Source organism: Chrysochloris asiatica, unplaced genomic scaffold (genome assembly GCF_000296735.1).
Source record: "Chrysochloris asiatica unplaced genomic scaffold, ChrAsi1.0 scaffold00154, whole genome shotgun sequence".
In the NCBI taxonomy this organism is placed as follows: domain Eukaryota; kingdom Metazoa; phylum Chordata; class Mammalia; order Afrosoricida; family Chrysochloridae; genus Chrysochloris; species Chrysochloris asiatica.
The window spans coordinates 1,470,150-1,483,701 of NW_006408672.1; the positions used below are offsets into that span (position 1 = coordinate 1,470,150).

At 48.8% G+C, this 13,552-nt stretch overlaps 1 protein-coding gene across 1 annotated transcript in view; it reads left to right on the forward strand.

The window, feature by feature from the left end:
* CBS (cystathionine-beta-synthase) overlaps window positions 1-13,552 on the forward strand; it is a 42,680-nt gene that overhangs the window by 24,447 nt on the left and 4,681 nt on the right. The window contains exons 7-13 of the mRNA XM_006870846.1: window positions 2,120-2,211; window positions 3,096-3,221; window positions 6,382-6,466; window positions 7,023-7,128; window positions 8,496-8,570; window positions 8,797-8,931; window positions 10,751-10,859. Coding sequence (XP_006870908.1) covers window positions 2,120-2,211; window positions 3,096-3,221; window positions 6,382-6,466; window positions 7,023-7,128; window positions 8,496-8,570; window positions 8,797-8,931; window positions 10,751-10,859 — 728 coding nt within the window. The remainder of the gene's footprint in view (window positions 1-2,119; window positions 2,212-3,095; window positions 3,222-6,381; window positions 6,467-7,022; window positions 7,129-8,495; window positions 8,571-8,796; window positions 8,932-10,750; window positions 10,860-13,552) is intronic.

Consider the following 13,552-nt stretch of genomic DNA (forward strand, 5'->3'; position numbering starts at 1 on the left):
AAAAAAACCATTTCAAATGTTCCCTCTGTGAAATACTTTCTGGAGCATTTCTGAAGAGTTGTTTCCTCCCTTGTTTGTGCCCATGCCTCACCTGTAACACCAGACATCTTGTGGTTCTGTTTAAACTATACAGCAGTCTCCTCCCCAGACTGGTTGGTGTTTCTGAGTGTGAGGACAGAGCCCAGCTCACAGCAGGGCTTCCACTGAATGGCATTTGGGATCAATTCCCAACTTGGACACTGAATTCAGTATCTAATTTTTCTCATGTCCAGAGCTTGCCTTCTGTGTGGGCATGAGGCTCCTTGGGAATTTTCTGAGTGTCTATGCCAGGCTTTGTCGGGGTTGGTGGTGCTATTTTCCTGGGAGATCTAAGGAGGAGGGACTCGACTGCCCAGGTTGGAGCCCTGCCTTCCTTGGCAGAACCTGGTTGACTTAAAAACTCAATCCATGCCCACCAGCCAGGCAGCGCTGACTAGCTCAGGTTTTATGGGTGAACATTCTCTCATTTGGCACAGACTACACCTTAGCCTCATTCTGCGTGCCATTCTGCTTGGCCTCATGCATCCCCTCACCACGCTTAGACTTGTCTTCCCACGGGCACATAACATAACCACACATAATGTTAGAGCACTGTGGATAATACCTGAACTGAAGCCAAGTTGTTTGTTCTATTTTATTGAATTCAATTTATGTGTTCATCCCATCCAGAAACCAAAAAGGGTCAGGAGGTACACAGTGAGGAGTCTCCCTCTGTCCTTGTCTGGCCTTCTGGACTCTCTATAGGGATTACAACCAAATAGGGACCTCAGTAGTCATCTGCCATTTAAGAAAGACTTGAACGATTTTGGATAAGCACTGGACTACAAACATCAAAGTTGGTGGCTCAAACAGAGTTGCTATGACTCTGAACCGACTCGACGGCACTTAACAACAGCAACAACAAAAGCACTGAGGAAGATGGTGGTATTCTTTGCTAATTTTTTTAAGGTTGTTTAATGTCTATTTCAGGAAGCCCTGGTAATATAGTGAATTGCAAGCTGGCCTACTGACTGCAAGATATGTAGGTCGAATCTACCAGTTGTTTTCCAGGATAAAGATGAGGCTTTCTGCTCCCATAATGATTTACAGCTTCGGAAACCCTATTCAGGTTTGCTATGAGTCAGAAGTGACTCGGTGGCACACAACCACCACCACAAATGTCTGTTTCAGCACCCCTAACAGGCTAATGCGTCAGAATGCAAATTCGTTTGAACTGCAAGGTCAGTGGTTCAAGCTCACCAGCTGCTCCTTGGAAACCCTACACAGGGTCGCTATGGGTCGGAATAGACTCGACGACACTTAACAACAACAACAACAGTAATTCATGGAGTCCTGGTGTGGTGCTGTAGGATAGATAATGTGCTGGACCGTAAGGTCAGTTTGAACCACAATGTGGTGGTTCAAACCTACCAGCCCCTTGGAAACCCTATACAGGGTCGCTATGGGTCGGAACTGACTCGATATCAACTTAACAACAACAGTGGTGATTCAAATTCCTATAGGTGTGGCACTATAGGATAGACACTGGACTGAACCACAAGAATGGTGGTTCAAACCCACCAGCTGCTTCTCGGAAACCCGAAACAGGGTTGCTATGAGTCAACAACTATAACAACAAACAGTAACTCAGTGCCTCCTAGACAGTAGCATCTCCTACTTAGCCCTTAGCCCCAGGTTCTTACTAATAAACTTTCGTCTCTTTGGATTTGTTTGTTCTGTTGTTGTTATTAGGTGCCATCGAGTCGATAGCAACCCTATGCACAGCAGAATGAAACATTGCCCGATCCTGGGCCAACCTCACTATTGTTGCCACACTTGAGTCCATCGATACTGCCACTTGGCCAGTCCATCTCGTTGGGGGGTTTTCCTCATTTTCTTCAACCCTCCACCTTACCAAACATGATATCTTTATCCAGTGACTGCTCCCTCCTGACAATATGTTTGTTCTAGACATTTTATATTTGTCTTTTGTGGCTGACTTGATTCCCTCAGCTTCATGTTTTAGGAGAGTGTGGGCTGGACATACTATGGCCCGAGTATGTGCCCCTGCTGATCCTGATTCTGCCTTCTCCCCCCACAGGGAAAGTGGACATGCTGGTGGCCTCCGCTGGCACAGGTGGCACCATTACGGGCATTGCCAGGAAGCTCAAGGAGAAGTGTCCAGGCTGCAAGGTGAGTGAACTGCTGCGGTCACTGGGGTTGAGGAAGGCACACTGGGTCACCTGTCACCCTGCTTCTACATAGTTTGGAGCTCTGGGCCTGGCTCTCTGCCTTGTCTTACCTGTGACTTGATTCACCATTGGAGTATCATCCCCGTGTTCCCTGATGTCACACCCCAGACTGACTTTATAGAACTGAGCATTCTCATTCCTAATCTCTATGTACACAGCAGTGTAACTGTCTTAATCTGGCACATGGTCCCAGGTAGTTATGTCTGTGACTGAAGATACTTGGGGACCAGCCATCCTTGACACAGTTAGCTACTGAGCTGGGGCTGGGGCCACTCCAGCTCGTGTCCTAGAGGGTTTTCCTGTGCTGGGAAGAAGACTCTGAGAATCATTATAGAGCATTCCATACTGAGTTCAGCTCCTGCTCAGTATTTCCCAGTATGCGTCAAGGTGTGGCAGTGACTAGGGTTTAAGTGATTCGTGGATGGGTGCCCAGGACATGGTGCTAAGAAGAGTCTGGGGAGGAGATTAGGTAGAGATCCAGCTTGTGGCACCCAGTGCCCTTTTCTCCCTGGACTATCTCTCCTGCCTTCTAGGATGAGGCCACTCTTCAGCACTGTCTTTGTCTGGGCTACTCCTGGGATGCCCTGAGCTGCTCCTGGGGCTAGTTTCCTCAGAGTGCCCTGTGTTCTGCTCTGGCCATGACATTTACTTCCTTTGTGGTCTCTGCACACCTTGGTCTGCTTTCCTGGTTTCTGGTCTTGCCCCCAAAGCCCAGGTTAAGGCCCACAGTCGGTGCAGGTCAATGTGGGGTGGGTACCCTGCTCAAGATCAGGGGTGTCCAGATGGGACTGGCCGGTGTGAGACCTAATGCACCACTCTATGCAGATCATCGGAGTGGATCCTGAGGGTTCCATTCTCGCCGAGCCGATGGAACTCAACCAGACGGATCAGACGGCCTATGAAGTGGAGGGCATTGGCTACGACTTCCTGCCGACTGTGTTGGACCGGACGGTGGGTGTGGGCTGGGCATCCAACCCCATTCTGGGGGTAGCTCCTTAGCATGCTCTCTAATGAATGGGAAATCAAACAGCTGCCCCTGCTTTGAGCAGAGAGAATGCACGTCTTAGGGGTGAGAGTGTAAAATGTGGCAGCATATCCAAGTACGTGTCCTGGCCTCATGGGGCAGAAACCCAAGAAGGTCAGTGACGTGACTTGGCCTTCAGTCACATGTGGCACTTGACACCTACAGAGGAAGGCAGCTGTGGGGGGCCTGGGGTACAGTTGACCACAAGGCAAACACAGGGGAATCCAGAACTCCAGGAAATTCTGCTCTCTTTAAAGAATCCTAAATTAGTTTCCTTGGGCTGCCGTAGCAAATTACCACCAAGTAGGTGGCTGAAAACAACAAGAGTTTTGTGATCTTGTATAAAAATCAGGCTGCCAATAGAACCAGGCTCTCTGAAGACACTAGGGGAAGGTCCTTCCTTGTCTCTTCCAGTGCTTACTTTTTTTTTAAATGTTTTTTTTATTGTGAACTGAGCAGTAGTTTACATAGGAGAACATTGGTTTTACACTCATTGTTTCATTGCAATGATTATAATCCCCTCCGTGCATCATCATTCAACAGTATTTGCTTCTATACCCTCTGTTTTTGTTTTTTGGGTTTTTTTTTTTTTTTCGATGTACACAAAAGCACTCAGGAATATATAATCATTTAAACAACCAAAGGACACAGTCTGCAAGTCTGTCTCCTGGCCACCAGCACACAGCCTTTTTCTTTCCATGAGTCTGGAGTCCTCAGCTGCTCCTTCTCTCCATGAGCTCGTCTCTGCTTCCATCTCAGGTGTTGCTGCTTCTCTGGATAGGGTCCCACATTCCACATGTGCTCTTCTCCCTTGATGGTCCCAGGGTCCTACGTTTCCCAATGCTGATTTGCTGGCAAACCTTGGCATTCCTTGGTTTGTATACACATCACTCCAAATTCCCATAACTGTCTTCCCTCTGTCTCTTCTTCCTTTCCCTCCTTCTCCTTCTTTAAATAAGCTCACCACACATTGAATTAGGACCCATCCTACTGCAGTATAACTTCACGTTAACTAAGGTGGTATTTACAGGTAAAGGGTTAACCATTGTTGTTAAATACTGTTGAGGCAGTTCTGACTCCTATTGGCTGAATGAAACATTGCCCAGCTCTACACGATCCTCACAACTGTGGCTATATTTCAGCCCATTGTTACAGCCACTGTGTCATCTCATTGAGGGTCTTACTCTTTTAAACTGACCCTTACTTTACCAAACATGATGCCCTTCTCAACACTGTGAAGAGATCATTTGTACCAGATTTGTCACATGCAATACTTACTTTATTTTCTTGACTGCTACTTCCATAAATGTTCATTGTGGATTCACGTAAAATGAAATCCTTGACAACTTCATTATTTTCTCTATTTATTATATTGCTTATTGGTCCGGTTTTCTCCCATTATGATGCTGTGGTCTTCTTCATATAGTCCAGCTTCTTGGATTATCTCCTCAGCATACAGACCTAATAAGTATGGTGAAAGGATACAATCCTGACACACACCTTTCCTGATTTTAAACTACACTGTATCTCTCCTTATTCTGTTTGAACAATTGCCTCTGGTCTATTTACAAGTTCTGCATAAATACAATTCAATTTTCTGGAATTCCCATAGTGTGTTATTATTCCTCAGCCAAATGCCCTAGCATAGTCAATAAAACACAGGCAAACATCATTCTAGCATTCCCTGCTTTCAGCCAGAATCCATCTGATACCAGCAATGATAACCCTTGCTCCACGTCCTCTTCTGAATCTGGTTTGAATTTCTGGCAGTTACTGTCAACAAAATGCTGCAATTGTTTTTGTAGTATCTTTAGCAAAATTTTACTTATGTGTGATACTAATGATATTGTTTAAAAATTTCCACATTCCATCGGATCACCTTTCTTTGGAATGGAAACAAATAAAGATCTCTTACAATCTAGTCATTTGAGCAGGTAGCTGTCTTCCAAGTTTCTTGATATGATACTTCCAACATTGCATACGTTTGTTAAAACATTTCAATTGGTATTCTGTCAATTTCGAGAGCATTATTTTTCACTCATCCCTTCAGTGCAGCTTGAATCCCTTCGGTACCATCAGTTCTTGATTATATGCTAACTGCTGAAATGGCTTAGAGCATCCATCCTTTGATGTTTCCTGTGCCTTCTATAGTTTGCTCGTAGAATCTTTCAATATTGAAACTCGAGCTTGACTTTTTTTTTTTCAGTTCTTTCAGCTTGAGAAATGCTGATCATTTTTGGTTTTCTAACTCAGGGTCTTTGCACTTTTCATTATAATGCTTTACTATGTCTTTTCGAGCTGCCCTTTGGAATCTTCTGTTCAACACTTTTGCTTCAACATCTCTTTCATCTGCTTTAGCTATTCTGCATTCAAGAGCAAGTTTCAGAGTCTCTGTCTTTTTCTTTTATTGTGAATTGAGTGATAGTTTAAATGGGAGAACATCAGTTTTGCACTTATCCTATCGTATTTCATATCATTGCAATTATTACAAGCTCCTCCATGCATCACCATTCAACAATATTTGCTTCTATTCCGTCTGTTTTTTGTTGTTGTTGTTGGTGGTGGTGGTGTACACAAAACACCCAGGAACATATAATCATTTAAACAACCAAAGGACATATTCTGCAAGCCTGCTTCCTGGCCACCAGCACACAGTCTTTCTCTTTCCATGAGTCTAGAGTCTTCAGCTGTTCTATCTCTTGATCTGACATCCATTTTTATCTTTTTTTCCCCCCCCTTTTAAAAAAAAATAAAAGGTTGGCCAGTGAAAACCTTATGGTACAGGGATTAGAGGGACTCAGTTCAGCTTTTGGTGGACTCTGAAGCGTGTCTTTGGTCTGAGGGACCTAGTGCAGAATCATGAGTCTTCAGAGACCACTATAGCTGTGTAGCAGGAGCTAAAAGAGGTTGTTTTAGCTGCTCTGTACAAAATCCATTAGAGAAGTTCCAGTTTGGTAGACTTGAGTCCTGGATTGTAGGGTGAGTCTAGGTCCTTGTCCCTAGACAAGAGGTTACCCCATGAAGGTGTCACTATGCACCAGGCAGCCCCTCCATGCTGACTGGTGCTCAATCTGGTGTCACCTACAGGTGGTGGATAAATGGTTCAAAAGCAATGACGAGGAGTCCTTTGCCTTTGCCCGCATGCTGATTGCCCAGGAGGGGCTCCTCTGTGGTGAGTAGCTGTGCAGGGTCGGGGGCAGAGGACATAGTTGGGTGCCCACTCTCTGCCTGTTCTAGTCCCAGTACACACAGAAGAGACACCGTCACACGTGAGGCAACCAGGATGCATGCACCAAGGGTACACCTGGACTCTGGACCCTCCATCACGTCATGTCCTTGTTGCAGCTGTGTGGGGTTAGTGGGTCACCACTGGTGACAGACAGGCAGCCACAGAGAGCAGAGAGGAGCAAGGAACACCCCTCCTTCTGGATTACAAGGGAGCTATGCTTAATGTGTCTTATGTCCTCATACTTTATGTAACAACTGGGTTTCATTGTCCATGAGAGCTATGTTCTGAAGTAGCAAACACAGAGCCAGCTTTGTTTGGTACCCCAACGGTCCTCTCTGGCACAATGCCTCCTGGCCCCCACAGCGGCAGTCCTAGTTAGCAGATCCTTCCGGAGTCTGGATGAATGTGCATACGTTCATGCACACAACACACATGTGCATTTTACACAGCTGCACACATGAGCATCTCAGGGCTGTCATGAAGGCCGTGTGTCTCACAGGTGGCAGTTCAGGCAGTACCATGTCCATCGCCGTGAAGGCCGCCAAGGAGCTACGGGAAGGCCAGCGCTGTGTGGTCATCCTGCCCGACTCTGTGAGGAACTACATGTGAGCTATCATCTGTTCTTTTTTTGTTAACGCTTAAATGCTCTCACTGCCCCCACTGTGCCTCATCTGGCCTCAGGAGGAAGCTAGGGGCTGCCATGATTCTTGCTGCAGAAACCTAGGCTTCCTTGGTAGTGTGGTCCCCATCTTCTAGGCTTATTTAAAAGTCCAAGTCCAGATGCTCATAGTAACAGACCTCCCCTGACCATGGAGCTCTTTCTGCAGGTGGCTGTACCTCCCTCCTGCCCCAGGCTCTTCCCGTCTGCTCCATTCTTGCACATTTGCTGGCTCTCAGTGGGCCTGGACCAGGGAGAGAGCCCTGGCTGGAGCTGGCTGCCCCAATCTGCCAGACCTGGCACAGTGTGACTCGGAAACCCCTTCAGACTTGGGTTTCTTGGGCCATGAATTGTTGGACCAGCAGCCTGTAAGGGCCCTCCCTCAGCTCTGGTTTTCTGAGTGTGTGTGCGTGTTGTGTCTGGATCCACAGACTGAGCTGGCTCCCCTGTGACCATAGGAAACCTCCAGCTATGCCTCCTCTCCAGGACTGACGCTCCCCTCCCCTGCTACGAGATATCTAGAAACCTTGGCCCTGGTGGTGCACGGTGCCTCTCATTACCCTGGAGCCGCAGGCTGTACATATTTGCCATGAGCTCAGCTGCCCTGAGTGGTGCCAGGCATGGCTGTGGGAGCTCAGAGTTGGATCTGGGTGTTAATGAATCATGTCTGGGTGTCCTGCCAAGGGTCTGAGCAGGGCTCACCCCCTCTACCAGCTGAGGGTGAAAAGGCCTATCTCTGTCCACTCTGGGCTGCCTGCTGTGTGTGAGTTTGTTGTGTGAAGGAGCATGTGAGTGTGTGTGTGTGAATCATGAGTGCACATGGATGTGTATGAGCACCTGAGAGTATGCATGTGTGAGTGTGTGCGTGTTTGAACGTGTGGGTGTGTGTTGGCAGGTGTGTCATTGTAAGGCAGGTTCCTGGTAACTGCAGGAGCACACTCTGGTTCATTCTGGTTGGGAAGGGAGACCACAGGGGACCCCAGAGGAGCCTGATCATAGAGGTTCCAGAGAGGACGACCTTCTGAGCTCTGAGCTAGTTCTGCCCCAGACACGTACGCCCAAATTCACACCTGTACCCCACACATGTTTCTTGACTGACCTGATGTCCCAGCAGTCCAGCGTTCACAGCCAGATTTCTGAAGCCTGGCCCCTAAGTTTCTCCTCGGAGCCTGGGTCCCACATGTCCTGGGGCTGTGGGAGGCAGTGCTGGGCCCTCCCTGAGCATGGCAATTATGGCTGCATTGCTGGTGGGAAGGTGTGGGGGTAGAGGTAATGGTTAGGGCCGGAGCCTCAGACTGGCCCTTGGGGTTTCAGGTCCAAGTTCTTGAGTGACCGGTGGATGATGCAGAAGGGCTTCATGAAGGAGGAAGACGTGGTGAAGAAGCCATGGTAAGGACCTCTTGGCAGCAAGGCTGATCCTGGCAGAACTGCCTCCCATAGCCAGCAGGGCCTCCCTGGGGCCTGTCCGTGCCTGGTTGGGACAGGGCAGGGAGTGCAGTCTTGGTGGATGCTCCCCATGGCCCCTTTTGGGTGATACTGACCTCAGTTGGGGTCACCTGGACCTTGGGCGGAACATCCCTGACTCACAGAGCCACTATGCCTGCTCTCCCCTCAGGTGGTGGCACCTCAGAGTCCAGGAGCTGAGCCTGTCTGCCCCGCTGACCGTGCTGCCCACGGTCACCTGCGAGCACACCATTGAGATCCTCCGGGAGAAGGGCTTCGACCAGGCACCCGTGGTTGATGAGACAGGGTCAGTCTCAGCTGCCCCCGACCCCTCATTTAGACACTCTGCCCTCCAACACTCCTCCTCCAACCCCTCCTGGGAGGTACTGGGCAGGACAGCCATCTGACCCTTGGCCACTTTGCTTATGATGTCCACAGTATTAGTGCGCCCACTGGAAGTATTTTCCCTGGGCCTGGCTGGAACCATGGGCTGGCATATTGCCTAAGTGTCCATGCCCCACCCCCATTTCTGATGCACACTAGCTGTCTTTGGCCTTTACTTCGGAAGGTGGTTAGCGAGACCTGCCTTAGTCTCGCAGGTTCCACAAACGGCGTAACTTTAGAACAGGAATGTCTTGTCTCACGGTTCTGGAGCCTGGACGTCTACTCTCTGGAAAGCTCCTTTCTTGTCTCAGCTTCTGGTGGTGTTACTAGGTCCTGTGGAGCTGATTTTTAACTCATGGCAAACTCAAGTGACAGAATGGAACTGTCCCACAGGGTTTTCTAGGCTGTCATCTAGGATAAGCAGTCCTAGCGTAGTGTTGTAGGAAAAGCGCTGGACTGCTAACCACAAGGTCAGTGGCTCAAACCCACTAGCTGCTTCTATGAGTCAGAACCGACTCAACAGTACTGAACACGAAGAACTTAATGGAGCCCCCAAAACAGGTTCATCTCTTATCCCCTTCCAATCTTGTGGAGTCCTGGTGTGGTACTGTACTGGACCACAAGGTCAGCAGTTCAAACCCACCAGCCACTCCTTGGAAACCTTGGAACCAGTGTTGCTATGGGTTGGAACCGACTTAATGGCACTTAGCAACAACAACAACAATCTAGGATAAGCATAGGACTGTGAACCACAAGGTTGACAGTTCAAGCCTCCGTGAGAGAAAGATGAGACTTTCTGCTCTCGAAAAGATTGACAGTTCAGAAATCCTAATGACATCATCATGAATCAGAAGTCAGAACCTACTTAGTGGCACTTAACAATAACAACAGCACAAAATCTTTACAGAAGCAGGTCACCAAGTCTCTCTCTCAGAGCCGCTGCGTGGATTTGAATGACCAACCTTTTGGTTAGCAGAGAACTTAACCATTGTACTATTAGGGCTCTTTTGCATGTAGATGTATCTTGGCATGGGGTTTGTCGTCCCCTGAGTGTCTCTCTGCGTCTGCTCTCCCCTTACCTAAGGTGCTGCTCAGAAGGGATTGGATTAGAACCCACCCTACTCCACTACTATTATTGTTAAGTGACATCAAATCAGTTCCAACTCATTGAGACCCTGTGTAGGATTTCCAAGGAGCAGCTGATGAGTTTGAACTGTCGACCTTGTGGTCCAGTGCTTATCCTACAGTGCCACACCAAGACTCCTCCTTACTCCACTGTAACCTCATTCATTAATAAATTAATTAACCAATAGCAAAAGAAAACCCCTCATCTCCAAACAAGGCACAGGGGGGTGGACTTCTACATATTATTTGGTATCGGGGAGCATTTAACCCACAACAACAACAACCAACATCTGGCTGAGGATGGGTCCTCGGGGGATTCCTGTCAGGCACACCCAGGTGGCCAAACTTCCCATAGCCCTGGTCACCCTGTCTCAAACTTCTCTCAGAAAGTTTTCAGAATGAAAAGGTCAGCCCTTACTGTGTAGAAGTGTTTGTGTGCATCAGTCACTCGATGCTGTGTTCCCTCAACGTTGCAGACAAGTTTTTGTTGAATTCTACGAGGCATTCAGTGTTTAGTCCCAAGTGCTGATTCTCTGGCACTAAAGGCAGCTCTGAGTTTGAGGAAGAAATGAGGAGCATGCACTGACCGCTGACCTCCACCCTCTGCCTCCTTCCAGGGTGATCCTGGGGATGGTCACTCTCGGGAACATGCTGTCATCCCTGCTTGCCGGCAAGGTGCAGCCTTCAGACCAAGTCCAAAAGGTCATCTACAAGCAGTTCAAACAGGTAACGCACAACATACTAGGCTATGAGTATCAAAGTGGGGCCTTGTACGGGGGGGCTGCTCAGTGTCAGCTGGCCGGAGCTGATGTCACTGTGAATCCTGGGAAACCAAGACTCACTACCTTCACAAATGGTGCTCATGGAGGAGGGCTGCCCCACCAGAGCCAGATGGTGACACGGCCTTAGCTCGTGAACAGCCCTCAGCCCTCTCAGTCACCTGCCAGGACACGACTCAGACCTGCCGGGGAATCTGGCCATTCTTAGCCTGACTTCTTCCTGTGGGTGTGTTCGTTTAAGAGTGCCTGTGTACTTGCTTATTTTTAAAGGACAAGAACTCTTCTTCAGGGGAAAGCACCAGTGTGGCTCCCTGGCTGGTGGTCAGCCCTGGCAATTGTCCTGTGGCACCCTAGCCCCATTGGAGACCACTGTCACCTCCAGTGATGTCCCTGTGAGGGCCTAAGAGTCAGGGTAACCACATCTCAGGTGGGCCTGTAGCAGCTGGCAGTTCACAGTCACATCCTCATCCAACCCTTCCAGTGAAGAAGAATGGTGGGAATGTGCGGTTCTCCACGTGATGGCTGGGGTGGAGCCCAGATCTAGGAATGGATTTGATTCTCTTTTTTCTCGCATACACAGTAGTCCTGGTGTGGTGCTGTGGGTTAATGCACTGGACTGCAAAGTCAGTTTGAACCATAAGGTCGGTGGTTCAAACTCACCAGGCCGCTCCTTGGAAATCCTATACAGGGTCACTATGGGTCAGAACCAACTCGACAGAACTTAAAAACAACATCACGTACACCACACACACACTCATGTTCATCACACTCACTGTTTCCGACCCTATAGTCCTCCAGAAGGTCTTGGCAGCCAAACATCAGTTGTTGCTGTTAACTGCCATTGATTCGGTTCTGACTCATAGTGACCCTGTATAGAGTTCCCAAGGAGTGACTGGTGAGCTTGAATTGCCAACCTTGTGATTCAAACCAACCTTGCAGTCCAGCGCATTGACCCACAGTGCCCCATCAGTAGAATGGTCATATTTCTAACCATTTCCTCTGACACCTTGACAGCCCATGGATGTCAGCAGAGCTCCTCACTGCCTCCCTCCTAGTAGCCAGAGACTACAGAACTCAGAGATGGGGTCCCCTTAGAGAGCCTCTTGTGTCCTGCCCTGCCTACCTCCACCTCCTTGTTTCTCAAATGCACTCAGCTCCTTCCTTCAGCTCTGCACTCACTTTCTCCAAGTGGCCGTCCCATCCCCCTCCCCAGGCTCACTCCTCAAGTCCTCCTTGACCACCAGACCCTCACTGCCCCCTCTGCAGTGTGAGCTCCCTTAGGCGGGTACTTAGTGGGACCTCAGTCCTCTTGGGGTGGGAGCTCAGTTCCCAGCACCTTCCAGAAGCCATGCCAGCCAGCACTCCCCATGGCCCACTGATTCTTAGAAGATTCTTTTGTCTTCCTTTCTGCCTCCCTCCTACCCCCTGCTCCCCTCTCTCTTTCCTGTCTTCTTTTCCTCCCCTTCCCTTTCCTACTCTATTGTGTTATAATTGTCAAACAAAGAACGGCACATATTTAAAGGTAACAATTGGATACATTTCATAAATAACATACATCTGTAAAACCATCATCACAATTAAGTTGGTGAATATGCCAATCACCCCAAAAAGGTGTCCTGCTCCCTTTGGCACTCCCCCATCCCTGGACTCCTTTTCAAGCCCCTCCCCAGGCAGCCGCTACCACCTTCCGTCCCTGTGGAGTGGACTGCTGTGTTCTCGAGGGCTCTGTGTAACCGGAGTCCTCGGCATCTGCTCTTGGCCTGGCTTCCCTCACACGCATGGTTGTTGTGAGGCTTCCCCACAATGTAGAGTATGTCACAGTCTGCTTCTATTCATGGCTCAGCCTTGTTCTCCATGCTTTGGATTCTCCACAGCTGACATGGCCCCACAACCCACAGGGAAAGGTTTTCTTAGAGGATATGATCACCCTCCCTCGGGGAAGGTGTGAGCTCTTGCTTGGCCTCCTGTTGCTCCTGCCAGCTCTCCTGCCTCATGAATGTGCTGAGTCTACTCTCTGGATGGTGTTGGCAGAACCTGGGAGAGTTGAAGGGGACCAGTCAGTGGCCACCAATGTAACACCCAAGTCTGTGCTCTGTTTTGCCCTCAGAGTCAAGGCAGGCTCCAGAGACCCTGACTCCACAACGAAGTGGAACCCTGTGATCTTGATTACTTCTGGCTGTGGAGTCTCAACTTGGGGGTTTCTGGGCCAGACTGGCTGGAGTAGGGCATTTTGGGGGATCTGTGGGCAGAAGGCAGAACACCCTTCTTCCAAGGGTGTCCCATTTCCTGCTCTGTGCCAGATCAGATGCCAGCCTGTCCTGTAAACACTGTAGGATACCATCATTTAAAACCTGGCAACTCAAGAAGTTAAATATAGACTCACCGTATGACCCAGCACATTCATTCCTCTATATGTACCCATACATAGGAATGGATGTGAGAGTGGAGAGCAGGACCACAAAGAGATTCTTGGACACCCAGGTTAGTTGCAGCACTATTCATAATAGCCAAATATGGAAACAGTCCAAGTGTCCACCAACAGATGTCGATGGATAGATAAATACCATGCATGCATAAACTGGAATAGTATTCAGCTAAGCTTCGTCTCCCCTACTTTGGACATATTGTCAGGAGGGAACA